General features: G+C 41.5%; 1 protein-coding gene across 3 annotated transcripts in view; it reads right to left on the bottom strand.

Annotated features, from left to right (window-relative positions):
• Window positions 1-16,186, bottom strand: part of LOC126334371 (protein IMPACT-like) — a 72,458-nt gene extending 56,272 nt beyond the window's left edge. For all 3 annotated transcript variants that reach the window (XM_049996829.1, XM_049996830.1, XM_049996828.1), the window contains exons 1-2: window positions 15,835-16,186; window positions 15,428-15,660 (exon numbers count right to left, since the gene is read on the bottom strand). In XM_049996829.1, the coding sequence (XP_049852786.1) occupies window positions 15,428-15,660; window positions 15,835-15,858 (257 nt within the window). In that variant the 5' untranslated portion in view covers window positions 15,859-16,186. The remainder of the gene's footprint in view (window positions 1-15,427; window positions 15,661-15,834) is intronic.
• Window positions 16,187-17,709: the final 1,523 nt, after the last annotated feature.

The raw sequence follows: 17,709 nt of genomic DNA, 5'->3' as shown, positions 1-17,709 counted from the left end.
TTACTTATCAATTGTCGCTTTTTATTTGTAGTTCAGTGTTGCTATTTGATTTTACGTATTATTGCTTTGTCATTTAGAGATTTTGAGTGGAGCTGTTGACGGTAAAAAAATGGAGTGTCAAGCAGACAAACCTGAACATTTCTGACATATTCTTCTGCATGGGTTCAATATAGAAGTGAAAGCAGCAGAGGCCAGAAACATTTGCGCCATGTATGGAGATAATGCCATTGGACAGAGCGTGGTAAGAAAATGGTTCTCTCATTTCCAGGAGAATTGTTTTGACAGTAGTGACTCTCTAGGTTCAGGAAGACCTAGGGTTTAAAGATCATTTAAAAGCATTAATCCACTGTAATACATGTCAGTGTACTCGAGAACTGACAAATGTCATGAACTGTGACCATTCAACCAGTATGCAACATTTGCATGCAGTGGTGAAGGTTCAATAGTTGAGTGTGTGGGTACCACATTCTCCAAGCCAAAATCACAAAAATCAGCGGGTGGTCATATGGGCATCTCTGCTTGCTCATCATGAACTGACTCGTGAGCTACACCGACCACTCCTATCCTGTATCACTACTGGTGAAAAGAAATCGTGTCTCTATGCTAACATACGGCAAATAAAGGAATGGTTGAACCAAAATCAAGCAATAAATCCTCATACAAAGACATGTGTGCACCCACAAAAGATAATGTTATGCATCTGGTGGAACAGTGACAGTGTGGTGTACAATGAACAGCTTTTCTGACTTGTAACCATCACTGCTGACATTTATTGTCGACACCTGAGATATTGAGACATCTTGCAGGTGTAGTCCAAGAACAATAACCAGGAAGACTGCGTGAAGTGATGCTACTTGATGGTAACGGCCGTCGACGTTCTGCTAGACTGACAAACACTATATATGAAATGGTTGGGAAGTCATTCTGCATCCACTTTATTCGCCTGGTCTTGCACCCTCAGATTTTCACCTTTTCTGCTCTCTATCAAACAGCCTTCAAAGTACTTCCTTTCAAGATAACAATGCACTCCGAACACAGCTTCACGAGTTTTTCACCTTAAAACCATATTATTTCTACAGTCGCAGAATTAAAAAGTTGCCCCATCAGTGGCAGACTGTTCGAGATAGTGAAGCAGAATATATTATTGATGACTAAAGTCACTGTTACGTGTGTCTGTTGCATTTATTAAACTTCTGAAAAAATGCTATGAATTTATGCACCAACCAAATACATCAGAGTTTGGGCCTTATGGTCCATTCCATCTGCTTCAAAATTGGTCAAGCTAATCATTGGTTTATACTGTTTTAATGATTCTTCCATCTGACATATGGTTTGTGTGTTGTTTCCATCATATCTGATGTCGTTGTATTGTGTCGGTTAAGTTTTACACAAAAATGATCGGTCAGTAACTTGATGATCATTTTTGCCACTAGGTGTGATGACGCATTGCCAAGATTACACTTTTGCAGGTGTACTGATGTGACGGGTTTTGTTGGGTTGGGTGAGTAGAGGGAGAAAGACATGGGAAGCAGGAGGAGGGGTCGGGAATGGGTAGCTAGCAGCGCAAATGGAGACAGCAGGTGCGCAGGACAGGAATGCAGGAGGAAGGGGCAGCAGGTGCAGGAGTTAGGCCTGTGACACACAGACACTGGAACCATTGGCTTCATGAAGGTCACACGAGGTTGGATTGAGAGGGGGTGACAGGACAGAGGAAGGGGAAACTATTGGGTAGAGGGTGAAAGAACAGTGGATTACTGGAGACTGAAACCAGGAGGATTACAGGAGTGAATGACATATTGTAAGGAAAAACCCCGTCTGTGTAGTTCAGAAAAGTTGGTGCTGGAGGGATAAATGCAGATGGCACAGGTTGTGAAGCAGCCATTAAACTCCATTAGCCCACTGCCCCCATAACCTCTACCACACAGTTTCCCCTATCTCTGTCATGTAATCACCTCCCATACCATGCCTCCACATCATCTTCTTCATTTCTACTGTAAGTGGTGTCCTTTACTTCTACAGTATTTACATTCGGCGAGAACTTTTCTTACTATACTTAACCTACTCTATGATCTGTTTATCAATTTCTACCTTCATTTGCCTGGACTGGTATCCTAAAAATGACACTGGTTTTGTCTTCTTAATGGAGGTCTCCAAATTGTATTCTCTGGCTCTTTTGCTATTAAAACAACTTCTTGTAGGTCATCTTCATTCCGACTAACAATTACCTGATGTCGGACAACAAGCATCATAATAACAGCCACATTATTAAACATTGTATTGCCAGTACCCAAGCTTTCAGATTATCATTGATATCTATAGGGTAAGTCGTGTAAGACTTAACACCTCCATTATGGGGCACATGCACAATTATCACAACATTTATATTGACCGAGATAATGAGGCAAGTACATGTTTTTTTAAATGGGACGCTATACTTTTTTTACCATCATTTGAACGCTCTGGAAAAGACGCATATAGTGATGTAACGCATGTTGCTATTGTGATTCAAACATCGCTTAAAAGACGCTGGGAAATATTGTACGACGGAAGGTCGAGGAGGTCGAAGCGGCTGCAGACTGTAAAACATGCCTCGCGCAACCCAAGTTGCCATGCTCTATGCAGCATGCACTGCCTATGCTACATAGGTAAATCCTCATCCGCCCTCTTTTAAGCAAAGATTGAATCACAATAGCAACATGCATTACACGACTATATGCATCTTTTCCAAAGTGTTCGAATGATGGTAAAATAAGTACAGCGTCCCATTTAAAAACATGTACTTGCCTCATTATCTCGGTCAACATAATTAAAAATAGAGGGTGAAAGGGGGTGCCCTTGTACAACTCCTCAGTTTGTTGCATCCATATTATGTCTGCTCTCCGCTATTTTTATCTATATATTGTTATTCATATATTAACTCAGCACAACTCTTAAAGATGAAATGGAATCCATCTGTTTCTTAAAATTTCCTGCAGTTTACTCTGATTTATTTTACAGAATGCATTTTTGTAGTCAATGAAGACAAGATATATTGGTAAAGTAAATTCAAGGTGTTTTTCTAGTCTGAGCATGCTCTTTCGCAAAAACCATGTTGTGTATCTGATAATAGATTTCAGTGATTAGTGATCATCATTTTGTTAAAACCGTAGTTCCAACATTCATGTCGATTTCCTTTTTTTTTAAATGAGACATATTAGGGCTACATTCCATTCTTCACGTATACAACCACTTTGCTGATCTTAACACATCCTGGAGTCTTCCTGTTCTTGCTACACATTACTCAAGCCTGTAGATCTTTCAATATTATTAAGCCTACATATACATCTATACTCCGCGAACCACCACAAGATGCATGACAGAGGGTATGTCCCATTGTACCAGTTATCAGGGTTTCTTCCAGTTCCATTCACGCATGGAGCATGGGAAGAATGATGGTCTGAAAGCATCTGTGAGTGCTGTAATTATTCTAATCTTATCCTCACGATCCCTTTGTGAGCAATACATAAGGGGATTGTAGTATATTCCTGGAGTCATCGTTTGAAGCCGGTTCTTGAAACTTTGTTAGTAGAGTTTCTCAAGATAGTTTATGTTTACTTCAAGAGTCTTCCATTTCAGTTCCTTCAGTATCTCTGTGACACTCTCCCACAGATCAAACAAATATCTGACCATTTGTGTTGCTCTTCTTTGTATACATTTAATATCACCTGTTAGTCCTCAATCCAGTCACAATTTTCACTTGATACCCCATATGATCATATTTTTGATAATAAGCATTGGTCTGATACTGAATCATTCGTATCTGCTTCAGTCACAGCCATCTGTGTATCTTGCTCATCCAATCCAGAGTGTTTTATATTACTGTAACCCAGTTTCAGATATACATTTATTTCGATGATCCATATTTTGCCACTGTTGAGCAGTGTCTGACAAAGAAAGTGAAGCACTCAAGAGAGGAGGAGGAGGCGGAAGCAAAATGAAATTTTGCAGGTTGAGAGGGCATATAGTGTTGTTTCAGTGAGTACAAACTCCAGTATAATTTGCAAAGAACTTGTCAATATGAGCCCACTTAACAGTATGACATTGTCCCCCCTCTGACCTGGATGTGTGCACTGATTCCATTGGGAAGGTTGTAATAAAGCCATTTTATCCTCTCCTGAGCAAAGCTTACCTACAGCTTCCACTGGTCCTTCATATCCTGGATACTGGCACCGGACAGAATTGATGTTTGTACTGATCTCACACATTTCTCTCAGGGACAGATCTAGGGATTTTGCTTGCTACTTCAACACCACACATACCGTCCATAGACACACATGGACAAGCATTGTTCTGTTGATTAATGGCACCATCAAGCACCACCAGTCATGACCCAAAGTCATACTTGATTGCTCCCCACACCATGGTGCCAGGAATGAAACACCTGTGCCTCTCCAAAACATTGCAAGGTTGGGAACTCTCCCCAGATCACAGCCATACTTACCAAAGATGGTCATCTAGGATAGTGCAAAACCGTGATTCTTTGTTGAACACCATTCGTCAGCAGTCCACGCATACCACCAATGGTGTTGTTGTTGTCTTCAGTCCTGAGACTGGTTTGATGCAGCTCTCCATGCTACTCTATCCTGTGCAAGCTGCTTCATCTCCCAGTACCTACTGCAACCTACATCCTTCTGAATCTGCTTAGTGTACACATCTCTCGGTCTCCCTCTACGATTTTTACCCTCCACGCTGCCCTCCAATGCTAAATTTGTGATCCCTTGATGCCTCAAAACATGTCCTACCAACCGATCCCTTCTTCTAGTCAAGTTGTGCCACAAACTTCTCTTCTCCCCAATCCTATTCAATACCTCCTCATTAGTTACGTGATCTATCCACCTTATCTTCAGTATTCTTCTGTAGCACCACATTTCGAAAGCTTCTATTCTCTTCTTGTCCAAACTAGTTATTGTCCATGTTTCACTTCCATACATGGCTACACTCCAAACAAATACTTTCAGAAACGACTTCCTGATACATAAATCTATATTCGATGTTAACAAATTTCACCACCAATGGTGTGAACATTAATTTAATTGCACTGACCCCTGAGAATGCCAATGTCTTCTGCGCACTTCACTCATTCCACGTGGGAAAAATATATCTAAAAACAAACATGATGTAACTTACGAAATGAAAGCGTTGGTATGTTGATAGAGGAACTAACAAACACAAACACACACACAAAATTCAAGCTTTCGCAACCCATGGTTGCTTCATCAGGAAAAAGGGAAGGAGAGGGGAAAGACGAAAGGATGTGGGTTTTAAGGGAGAGGATAAGAAGTCATTCCAATCCCGGGAGTGGAAAGACTTACCTTAGGGGGAGAAAGAGACAAGTATACACTCGCACACGTGCACACGTGCACACACACACACACACACACACACACACACACACACACACACACACACATAGCCATCCGCACATATACAGACACAAGCTTACCCAATCTGTTAACCCCTGAAACCATCCTTGTAACCACTGATGCCACTTCCTTATACACAAATATTCCACACGTCCACGGCCTCGCTGCGATGGAGCACTTCCTTTCACACAGATCACCTGCCACCCTATCTAAAACCTCTTTCCACATTACCTCAGCCAGCTTCATCCTGACTCACAACTTCTTCACTTTCGAAGGCCAGACATACCAATAATTAAAGAGAACAGCCATGGGTACCAGGATGGCCCCCTCGTGCGCCAGCCTATTTATGGGTCACTTAGAGGAAGCCTTCTTGGTTACCCAGGCCTGCCAACCCAAAGTTTGGTACAGATTTATTGATGACATCTTCATGATCTGGACTCACAGTGAAGAAGAACTCCAGAAATTCCTCTCCAACCTCAACTCCTTTGGTTCCATCAGATTCACCTGGTCCTACTCCATATCCCATGCCACTTTCCTTGACGTTGACCTCCATCTGTCCAATGGCCAGCTTCACACGTCCGTCCACATCAAACTCACCAACAAGCAAAAGTACCTCCATTATGACAGCTGCCACCCATTCCATATCAAACAGTCCCTTACCTACAGCCTAGGTCTTCGTGGGAAACGAATCTGCTCCTGAATCCCTGAACCATTACACCAACAACCTGAAAACAGCTTTCGCATCCCGCAACTACCCTCCTGGCCTGGTACAGAAGCAAATAATCAGAGCCACTTCCTCATCCCCTCAAACCCAGAACCTCCCACAGAAGAACCCCAAAAGTGCCCCACTTGTGACAGGATACTTTCCAGGACTAGATCAGATTCTGAATGTGGCTCTCCAGCAGGGATATGACTTCCTCAAATCCTGCCCTGAAATGAGAACCATCCTTCATGAAATCCTCCCCACTCCACCAAGAGTGTCTTTCCGCTGTCCACCTAACCTTCATAACCTCTTGGTTCATCCCTATGAAATCCCCAAACCATCTTCCCTACCCTCTGGCTCCTACCCTTATAACCACCCCCAGTGTAAAACATGCCCCATGCACCCTCCCACCACCAGCTACTCATGTCCTGTAACCCGGAAGGTGAACACGATCAAAGGCAGAAACACGTGTGAAAGCACCCACGTGATTTACCGACTGACCTGCCTACACTGTGAAGCTTTCTATGTGGGAATGACCAGCAACAAAGTATCCATTCGCATGAACGGACACAGGCAGACAGTGTTTGTTGGGAATGAGGATCACCTTGTGGTTAAACATGGCTTGGTGCACAGCCAGCACATCTTGGCACAGTGTTACACCGTCTGGGTTACCTGGATACTTCCCACTAACACCAACTTATCAGAACTCCGGAGATGGGAACTTGCCCTTCAATATATCCTCTCTTCCCGTTACCCACCAGGCCTCAACCTCTGCTAATTTAGAGGTGCCGCCACTCATACCTCACCTGTCATTCAACAACATATTTGCCTCTGTACTTCCGCCTCGACTGACATCTCTGCCCAAACTCTTTGCCTTCACAAATGTCTGCTTGTGTCTGTATATGTGCGGATGTGTATACCCGTCCTTTTCCCCCCTAAGCTAAGTCTTTCCACGCCCGGTATTGGAATGACTCCTTACCCTCTCCTTTAAAACCCACATCCTTTCGTCTCTCCCTCTCCTTCCCTCTTTCCTGATGAAGCAACCGTGGATTGCGAAAGCTTGAATTTTGTGTGTGTGTGTGTGTGTGTGTGTGTGTGTGTGTGTGTGTGTGTGTGTGTGTGCGTGCGTGTGTGTGTTTGTTAGTGTCTCTATAAACATACCAATGCTTTCATTTGGTAAGATACATCATCTTTGTTTTTTTTTTTTTTTTTGTATATATAAGGTCGTGGTCATCTTTACGAATCAACATTTTGATTTTTTCCTTACACATTCTGCATTACCTTTACATGAGCTGTAAAGTAAATACTGTAACAGAGTTTTATGAAACCTGGCTCATGATAAGCTGTCACATAAAGACAGAATATAGTTTCAACATTTTAACTAATCTCTTTTCCTTCTCTGGCTTATCTTACGCAAACTGATTTTTTTCTATGCAATTTATTACACTTAATTTTCTGTCTGTTTATGACCTGAAAGAGCTGTCCATGCTGCAATTTCTTCTTTAAGGAGACAGTTTGTTTTCTATAAAGTGTGGGCTGGGTGTCGATGCCAGCTGTAGCGGCATTGCAAATGAAGTTCTACTTTATCACAGTACAGGTATTTCACAAGTCATTAATTTACTTTTAATATTTTTGAAACAGGAGTTTGCCAGTCTTGTGTTCAACTTTATATACAGCCATAAACACCTCTCTGTACTAGTATTTTTGGCCCACAACAACTTTCTCAATTAACAAATATAATTTTGCTTATAAGAGACTTGTAATGTCCTACTTTTGCAAACAGGTACTTCTACTGAGAAAACTGGAAGATCACTTAGAGGAGAACAAAACAAAATTAACGAAAAATCAAGAGAATGAAAAATGGTTGTCTGTTCCTGAACAAGCAAGCAGCTACAGAGACCAGTGGATAACACACCTGAAGAGTAATCTGGAGGATCAAATTATGACTAACTTTGGCACTTTGACTTGAGTTTATGAAATGGACTTAAAACGTCAATTTTCTTTTTTTTTATTTATTGGGCAATCAGTTCCCACAGTTTCAATAATGAAATCACATCCTAAGTACCTGAAAAATAATTAAATGTGTCAAGCAATCTTCCTGCCACATCCAGTCATTGAAGCAACAGTTTAATATCTACAAGCTCAGATGGACAACAATCCCTACATTCAGAAGGAGAGGCTTCCAATTTGTATATAGCAAATCCTATACTTCTAAAAAAGTGTGTTCATGGCAATACCTAGAATCCAAACAAGTCTTACCTTAAAACCACCTACAGTTGTCAGAGTTGCAACTTATGAAGCAGTTCTTCTATTTAATGATGGAGCTGTAGGGAGGATGAAGGTATTTGAGAGCACGGGCTATAAGAGAGGAAATTTCACTCAAGACACTTTGAGAAAAATAGGTTTACAGCACCTCTCTGCAGCTGAAAGGTCAACTGAAGACTTGTAAAGGAAAGAAGGCAGGGAACAAGAAACCACAAGAGAAGCCTTGAAGGTAAAGAGGACCCTAAAAATACAAATCTGGCGCCTTCTAAAGAGGCGACACAAGAAAAGGTAGGTTCAGCTTTAAATTGCATTTCCTGAAAATCGTGTTTATGAACCTTTTTCTCTCAGAATCTGTGAAAGCTACAATTATGAAATTTTGTATACTTATTGCTATAAACCCAATAACTGCAGTCTCAATAGTAAATTTGGAAATTCTGAATGTAAGCTGATATACACTGTGAGATCAAAAGTATCCAGACACCCCCAAAACATGTTTTTTTTCATATTAGGTGCATTGTGCTCCCACCTACTGCCAGGTACTCCATATCAGTGACCTCAGTAGTCATTAGACATCGCGAGAGAGCAAAATGGGGCACTCCGTAAAACTCACAGACTTCAAGTGTGGAAGGTGATTGGATGACACTTGGGTCATACATCTGTACAAGAGATTTCCACACTCTTGAACATTCCTAGGTCCAGTTTCTGATGTGACAGTGAAGGGACACATACAGCACAAAAGTATACAGGCCGACTTCGTCTGCTGACCGACAGAGACCGCCGACAGTTGAAGAGGGTCGTAATGTGTAATAGGCAGACATCTATTCACACCACCACAAAGAAATTCCAAACTGCATCAAGACCCACTGCAAGTACTATGAGAGTTAGGCAGCAGGTGAGAAACTTGGATTTCATCTACATCTACATCCATACTCTGCAAGCCACCAGACGGCGTGTGGCGCAGGGTACCTTGAGTACCTCTATTGGTTCTCCCTTCTATTCCAGTCTCGTATTGTTCGTGGAAATAAGGATTGTCAGTATGCCTCTGTGTGGGCTCTAATCTCTCTGATTTTATCCTCATAGTCTCTTCGCGAGATATACGTAGGAGGGAGCAATATACTGTTTCACTTCTCGGTGAAGGTATGTTCTCGAAACTTCAACAAAAGCCTGTACTGAGCTACTGAGGGTCTCTCCTGCAGAGTCTTCCACTGGAGTTTATCTATCATCGCCGTAACGCTTTTGCGATTACTAAATGATCCTGTAACGAAGTGCGCTGCTCTCCATTGGATCTTCTCTACCTCTTCTATCAACCCTATCTGGTACGGATCCCACACTGGTGAGCAGTATTCAAGCAGTGGGCGAACAAGTGTACTGTAACCCACTTCTTTTGTTTTCGGATTGCATTTCCTTAGGATTCTTCCAATGAATCTCAGTCTGGCATCTGCTTTACCGACGATCAACTTTATATGATCGTTCCATTTTAAATCACTCCTAATGCGTACTCCTAGATAATTTATGGAATTAACTGCTTCCGTTTGCTGACCTGCTATATTGTAGCTAAATGATAAGGGATCTTTCTTTCTACGTATCCGCAGCACATTACATTGAGATTCAATTGCCATTCCCTGCACCATGCGTCAATTCGCTGCAGATCCTCCTGCATTTCAGTACAATTTTCCATTGTTACAGCCTCTCGATATACCACAGCATCATCCACAAAAAGCCTCAGTGAACTTCCGATGTTATCCACAAGGTCATTTATGTATATTGTGAATAACAACGGTGCTACGACACTCCTCTGCGGCACACCTGAAATCACTCTTACTTCGGAAGACTTCTCTCCATTGAGAATGACATGCTGCATTCAATCCAATCACACAATTTGTCTGACAGTCCACATTCTCTTATTTTTTTCATTAAACGACTGTGGGGAACTGTATCGAACACCTTGCGAAAGTCAAGAAACACGGCACCTACCCGGGAACCCGTGTCTATGGCCCTCTGAGTCTCGTGGACGAATAGCGCAAGCTGGGTTTCACACGATCGTCTTTTTCGAAACCCATGCTGATTCCTACAGAGTAGATTTCTATTCTCCAGAAAAGTCATTATACTCGGACATAATACATGTTCCAAAATTCTACAACTGATCAACATTATAGATATAGGTCTATAGTTCTGCACATCTGTTCGACATCCCTTCTTGAAAACAGGGATGACCTGTGCCCTTTTCCAATCTTTTGGAACCCTACACTCTTCTAGAGACCTACGGTACACCGTTGGAAGAAGGGGGGCTAGTTCCTTCGTGTACTCTGTGTAAAATCGAACTGATATCCCATCAGATCCAGCAGCCTTTCCTCTTTTGAGTGATCTTAATTGTTTCTCTATCCCTCTGTCGTCTATTTCGATATCTACCATTTTGTCATCTGTGTGACAATCTAGAGAAGGAACTACAGTGCAGTCTTCCTCTTTGAAACAGCTTTGGAAAAAGACATTTAGTATTTCGGCCTTTAGTCTGTCATCCTCTGTTTCAATAATTTTGGTCACAGTGTGTCTGGACATTTTGTTTTGATTCACCTACTGCTTTGACATAAGACCAAAATTTCTTAGGATTTTCTGCCAAGTCAGTACATAGAACTTTGCTTTCGAATTCACTGAATGCCTCTTGCATAGCCCTCCTCACAGTACATTTTGCTTCGTGTAATTTTTGTTTGTCTGCAAGGCTTTGGCCATATTTATGTTTGCTGTGAAGTTCCCTTTGCTTCCGTAGCAGTTTTCTAACTCTTTTCCATCTCTTACGATCTTGCTTGGCACATACTCATCTAATACATATTGTACGATGGTTTTGAAATTTGTCCACTGATTGTAAACACTGTCTATATTCGAGACAAAACTTTTTTGTTGAGCAGTTAAGTACTCTGAAATCTGCTTTTTGTCACTTTTGCTAAACAGAAAAATCTTCCTACCATTTGTAATATTTCTATTTACGGCTGAAATCATCGATGCAGTAACCGCTTTATGATCGCTGATTCCCTGTTCTGTGTTAACTGTTTCAAATAGTTTGGGTCTGTTTGTCACCAGAAGGTCTAATATGTTATCGCAATGAGTAGGTTCTCTGTTTAACTGCTCAAGGTAGTTTTCAGATAAAGCACTTAAAAAAATTTCACTGGATTCTTTGTCCCTGCCACCTGTTATGAACGTTTGAGTCTCCCAGTCTACATCCGGCAAATTAAAATCTCCACCCAAAACTATAACATGGTGGGGAAATGTACTCAAAATATTTTCCAAATTTTCCTTCAGGTGCTCTGGCACAACAGCTGCTGAGCTAGTGGGCCTATAGAGACATCCAATTATCATGTTTGAGCCTTCTTTAACTGTGACCTTCACCCAAATTATTTCACACTTCGTATCTCCGTCAATTTCCTTCGATACTATTGCACTTTTTATCACTATAAACCCACCTCCCCCTTCAATGTCCAGCCTATCTCTGTGGTATACATTCCAATCTGAGTTAAGAATTTCATTACTGATTACATCTGCCTACCACTACCTTGCCGCATCTCAGGAGGCATCTTGTTGGGCCTAGGGAGGGAATTCTCTAACCTAAAAAACCCACACGTGCACTCCACACGTACTCCGCTACCCTTGTAGCCGCTTCCTGCGTGTAATCCATGCCTGACCTATTCAGGGGGACCTTACATTTCTCCACCCGATGGCGGAGGTCGAGAAATTTGCACCCCAGATCCCCGCAGAATCATCTGAGCTTCTGGTTTAAGCCTTCCATTCGGCTCCAAACCACAAGACCGCGATCGGTTCTGGGAACATTACTACAAATCGTTAGCTCAGATTCCACCGTGCGAGCGAGGCATTCCGTCTTCACCAACTCCGCCAACCACCTGTACGAACTGAGGATGACCTCTGAACCCAGACGGTAGGAGTCATTGGTGCCAACATGAGCAACAATTTGCAGTCGGGTGCACCCAGTGTTCTCTATCGCTGCCGGCAGGGCTTCCTCCACGTCTCGGATGAGACCCCCCGGCAAGCAGACAGAGTGAACACTGGCCTTCTTCCCCGACCTTTCCGCTATTTCCATAAGGGGCTCCATCACCTGCCTAACGTTGGAGCTCCCAATAACTAATAAACCCCTCCCCCGTGTGCCTGCTTGGACCTTGCTGAAGGAGCAGCCACATGTACACTCACAGGCAGAGCGAGTGATACCACATGGCCAGTATCCACACTGACCCTCCACCTTATGCGCCACCTAACCCGCCACTCCCCTTGGGGAGAGGTTGGCCCAACCGCACCTGGTACCCACAAAGATGTCTCAACAGCAGGGACCGTGGGTGAAGCATGTAACATCTGGGGTGTACCATGCGACACACCGGATTCTCCACTGCTGCTACACTCCGAGGCACCAGCCCGAAGACGGATGACCGCGGCCATCAACACACTCAGCCGTCCACAAACAGAGGCCAGCTCCTCCTGCATCCATACACAGCAGTCACACATCCTACCCATCCTAAGAAATCAATTTACTGTAGAGAGTTAATCAACTTTTAACTAGACTGCTAATTCACTAAAGGCGGCTGATAGCTGACTGAACTGTGATTACTAGAAACTTCTTGTTGAAAACAATGAAAATAGCACTACCTGTCTCTGGACTGTGTTCAAAACAAACACTAGCACTACTTGCACTATGGCTGACAAAAGGGACTCTTTCTGACTGTATTCAAAACAAACACGAAATCTACGGAACACTATTACTAGCACTCGAAAATTAATGCTTCTTAAAAGCAAAAACACACGAAAGAAGAAGTGACAAGTAAGAAAAATCCAGTTAATACTTAAATTAACATAGCTCGCTGCACAGCAGACGTGGTCTACAAAAGGGACTCTTTCTGACTGTATTCAAAACAAACACGAAATCTACGGAACACTATTACTAGCACTCAAAAATTAATGCTTCTTAAAAGCAAAAACACACGAAAGAAGAAGTGACAAGTAAGAAAAATCCAGTTAATACTTAAATTAACATAGCTCGCTGCACAGAAGACGTGGTCGAGTGGCTGCTCATAAGCCATACATCACGTCAGTAAATGCCAAACGGTGTCTCGATTGGTGTAAGGAGCATAAACATTGGACGACTGAACAGTGGAAAAACTGTTGTGTGGGATGACGAATCACAGTACACAGTATGGCAATCTGATGGTAGGGTGTGGGTATGGCAAATGCCCGGTGAACGTCATCCGCCAGCGTGTGTAGAGGCAACAGTAAAGTTCAGAAGCGGCAGTGTGATGGTGTGGTCATGTTTTTCGTGGAGGGGGCTTACACCCCTTGTTGTTTTGCATGGTATTATCACAGCACAGGCTTACATTGATGATTTAAGCACCTTCTTGCTTCCCACTGGTGAAGAGGAATTCATGGATGGTGATTGCATCTTTCAACATGAGCACCTGTTCATAATGCACGTCTGTGGCAGAGTTGTTACATGACAATAACATCCCTGTAATGGACTGGCCTCCACAGAGTCCTGACCTGATTCCCAAGAACACCTTTGGGATGTTTTTGAATCCAGACTTCGTGCCAGGCCTCACCGACCGACATCGATACCTCTCCTCACTGCAGTACTTCATGAAAGATGGGCTGCCTTTCCCAAGAAACATTCCAGTACCAGATTGAATGTATGCCTGCTAGATTGGAAGTTGTCGTCAAGGGTAAGGGTGGACCAACACAAGTATTACCAATGGAGAGCACCACGAACTTTTAAGTCATTTTCAGCCAGGTGTCTGGATACTTTTGATCACATAGTGTATGTGACTAAGTGCTCAAAAATTTGCATGCATTTCATATTGTGCTTACAGAATTATAATAAAAAAATTATTAAAATTCTCCTATGTGATACTTTCAAAAACCGTCAACATAAAATCTTAGTATAAGCAGAGAGATTAAAAAAGAGAAAATTTTGTAGAAATCTCTGTACTAGTTTCTGGGAAAAAATACATACATTATTTTTTGAAAATAAAATTTTTAAGTTCCATAAAAAGTTAAATACATATAATGCATGTAACTTAACAGTAAATGTGTTAATTTCATGTAAAGCATGATACAAAATTTCAGTACCATATCTTCAAAATTGTGGATCTGGTGAATCTTTCAAATAGTGTGTTTTTCCATTAGCGTTCCTCCTTAACAAGATGTTTACTTCAACTACAGTGTTTCATAAATACTTAATGCTGATCTGTGTTATGGGTCCCAGATTAAAATTGTAGATCACTTTAAAAGAAACAAAATACAATGGTTCATAAATTGAAGGAAGGACAGTTAAAATACAATGGTATCAAAGTAACTTCCCACATCCAATGTTGTATCATATGGAATAATGTTCTTTCCTCTCCCTTCCGTCAAATAATTCAATATAATTGAAATCTGTAATACACAAAATAAGAGTGGAATACAACGTTTTGAGTTAATTGCACTGTCAAAAAAATTGCACAAAGTTGCTCAAATGGATGTCATCACACATATGAAACCAAGAACAAGAAATGATCCAAGTAACTTGTTAAGACATACGTGCCCCACTAATCCTATATTCTGTGATCTTTGAACCAATGACTTTGTTAAAATGTTAATGTCTTGTCAGCGACTTGACACATTTGTTCATTACTTTACTGTCACAGAAACAATTAGCAGCTCATACACAAGATCATCAACTAGTTAAGCTCTAGCTTCTGATACGAAAATGTATCCGCCGTCCATCAACATGATACTGCAACATCTCTTCTGATAAAAATTTTGTTGGTATTGAAATTGTACGGTAACGTATTTGCCTAGACAAAAATTCTGCGAGTGAAACCGATTGTAGATTTTAACACACTTCCCAACTGCTTAAAATTCCATTTAATTTGTAAACAGCTAATGCCATACAAATGCTGCAATAAGTATAAGAACACAACCTTTTCTTTCTTTGAATGGGGATCCGGCTAATTACCATGAAGAAGAAAATCAGCTGTGGTCCTTTTTTTCGTCTTGGTTTTAAAATTGAGATTGTGCCTTAAAAACTTACATACTTAGTTCATCAAGGGCGGAAGTAATCAAATTTTTTTCTTCGGGCTTTAGTCCCGGTGCTGACAGCTGATACTTCGGAGGTGCTGTAGATGGGTATTCGGGCGGCAATATGAAATATAATGTGATCTCTTGGCCACATTCCTTTAAGCTGATGCTGTACGATCGATTCACTTCGTCTTCCACTTTCCAGTCATCTCCATATATTGATGCCAGCGCCTCAATTTCGTCCGCCTGAGGGTCATGTTTTCACAAAATATAATCAAATATTACAATTCTGTGTAAGCTGCATGGGTACACTTTACAAGGAAAGACACGTGTTTTGTGTCCACCCCAAAATGGAAAGCTGTGAAGGTAACCAACAGTCCATTCTTTGTAAAGTTTACAGCAAATACATTAATGTGTAACCTGCTTTGTGACATTATCTTCCATTGCCAGTTGTCCTCCCGCGCCAATGTCAGATAGATAGCATCTTAACTGAAGGACTGAACGTCACAAAGTCATGTAACACTCAACACTAACGTCATGGGCATTAAGATATATACACACATCAGAGATGAACAAAAATTCAACTGTTATAAATCTTAACCTGTACAAAGTTCATTAGGAAAACATTTTTTTTTTCTTTTTCTTTATTGTAATTTCAATGGCACACAACCACGTGGACTGATAGCAGATACAAACATTTCACGCGAAGGTGATCAGTGTTTATTTCCTTAACAAAGTCAATGAGCTCCCATAAACATACTTGACCCTTCGACCATAGATACTATTATGAGCATAAGTCAACGACCTACATAGTTTATATCATAGAGTAATTATATCAACGACCTATAGAAAAGTTTATATACCTCCTTGGCATAAGCTATAGAGTATAAATTTCAATGTAGTGAGCAGTCGGATGCGCAGTCTTTAATTCCGTTCGCTACATCTGCTGCAGCTCAAGTCACGTGATTTTGGAACGACACATTTTAGCCCGTTATTCTTTCTCTCCTTGTTTGATTTTGATTTTGTGTCTTACAGGGGTAAATAATAAGAATTTCAGACGAAACTCATTGAGATAATTTCCAACAACGTAACAATACAAGTTTGATTTCAAATCATACTCTTTAACATTGCTTATGGAGAGATGAATAATAACATAAAATTAATTCTATAGTAGGATTTTCTATCAGTGCGAATTATACAGAATTTATTGTTCGCGTTCTCTGGTCTGACTACGAAAAGAAATGGTAAATTAATTTGTAACTGTTCACTACTCCTTGCTATATTATATCATTTGATTTTGGTTATTAACACTTTTGCTAACAGTTACAAAGACGTTAAATGTTACATCGCTACATTTGAAAAATATGCACGGGATTTCTTTGGCACGATAATGTACTTTTCCCAAGCTGCTATTACAAAATGAGACACAAAAGGTAATTGTTTGAGTTTTTTATAGTCAGATCAGACCTAACCCACCAGGATCTTACCAAAATTAATTATTTGCTTTGAAATTTTACGTGAAATTCAGAGTGCAGCCTTGGCTCACTTTGCCAATGTCTGTCTAAAAATTCACAATGAAATAAAATATTCTCTTCTGCGGCTGCTAATTTCGCTGAAAGAGAAATGGGTTAATTTTATTTCCTGTTATTACTTTGTTTCCTCCCGCGCTGTAGGGGAGCTGCTGAAATATTTAGTTTCTATGCTCCTAGCGGCGGCAGCTTCCACCAACCGTCGTTCTGCTCCGCGTCAAAAAAAGCTAAATTTGCTGGAAAAGTAGGTAAAAAGGTCGTGTGACTAGGGCCTCCCATCGGGTAGACTGTTCGCCGAATGAAATTCTTTCTATTTCACGCCACTTCAGCGACTTGCGCGTCGATGGGGATGAAATGATGATGATTAGGACAACACAACACCCACTTCCTGACCAGAAAAAATCTCCGATCCAGCCGGGAATCGAACCCGGGCCCTTAAGGCCCCTTCGCACGCAACGATCTGTCTGCGCAAATGTCTGTGCACATCACATCAGCGCAGACAGATCGTTGCGTGTGGACAGGAGATTTGCACCGAAATGAGGTGTGTGCAAACCTCGAAGTTGGAGTTGGGGGTTTGAGCGAATCGTCTCAGATCTGTGGGTTCAAACTACATCTGCGCAGACAAGTTCGAGCGTGTGGAGAGGAGATCGCCGCAAATCTGGCGGGAAACAGCTGCTTGTTCAGTCTAGTGTTTGTCTTTGTGCGCACGGAGCATTAAAATGGCTGACACTCGTCAGTGTTCTAGACAGTTTATCAGTGAATTCAT

Source organism: Schistocerca gregaria, chromosome 2 (genome assembly GCF_023897955.1).
Source record: "Schistocerca gregaria isolate iqSchGreg1 chromosome 2, iqSchGreg1.2, whole genome shotgun sequence".
Lineage (NCBI taxonomy): Eukaryota > Metazoa > Arthropoda > Insecta > Orthoptera > Acrididae > Schistocerca > Schistocerca gregaria.
Note: the sequence above shows the minus strand (reverse complement) of the source record. Positions and strands in the feature narration are given on the sequence as shown.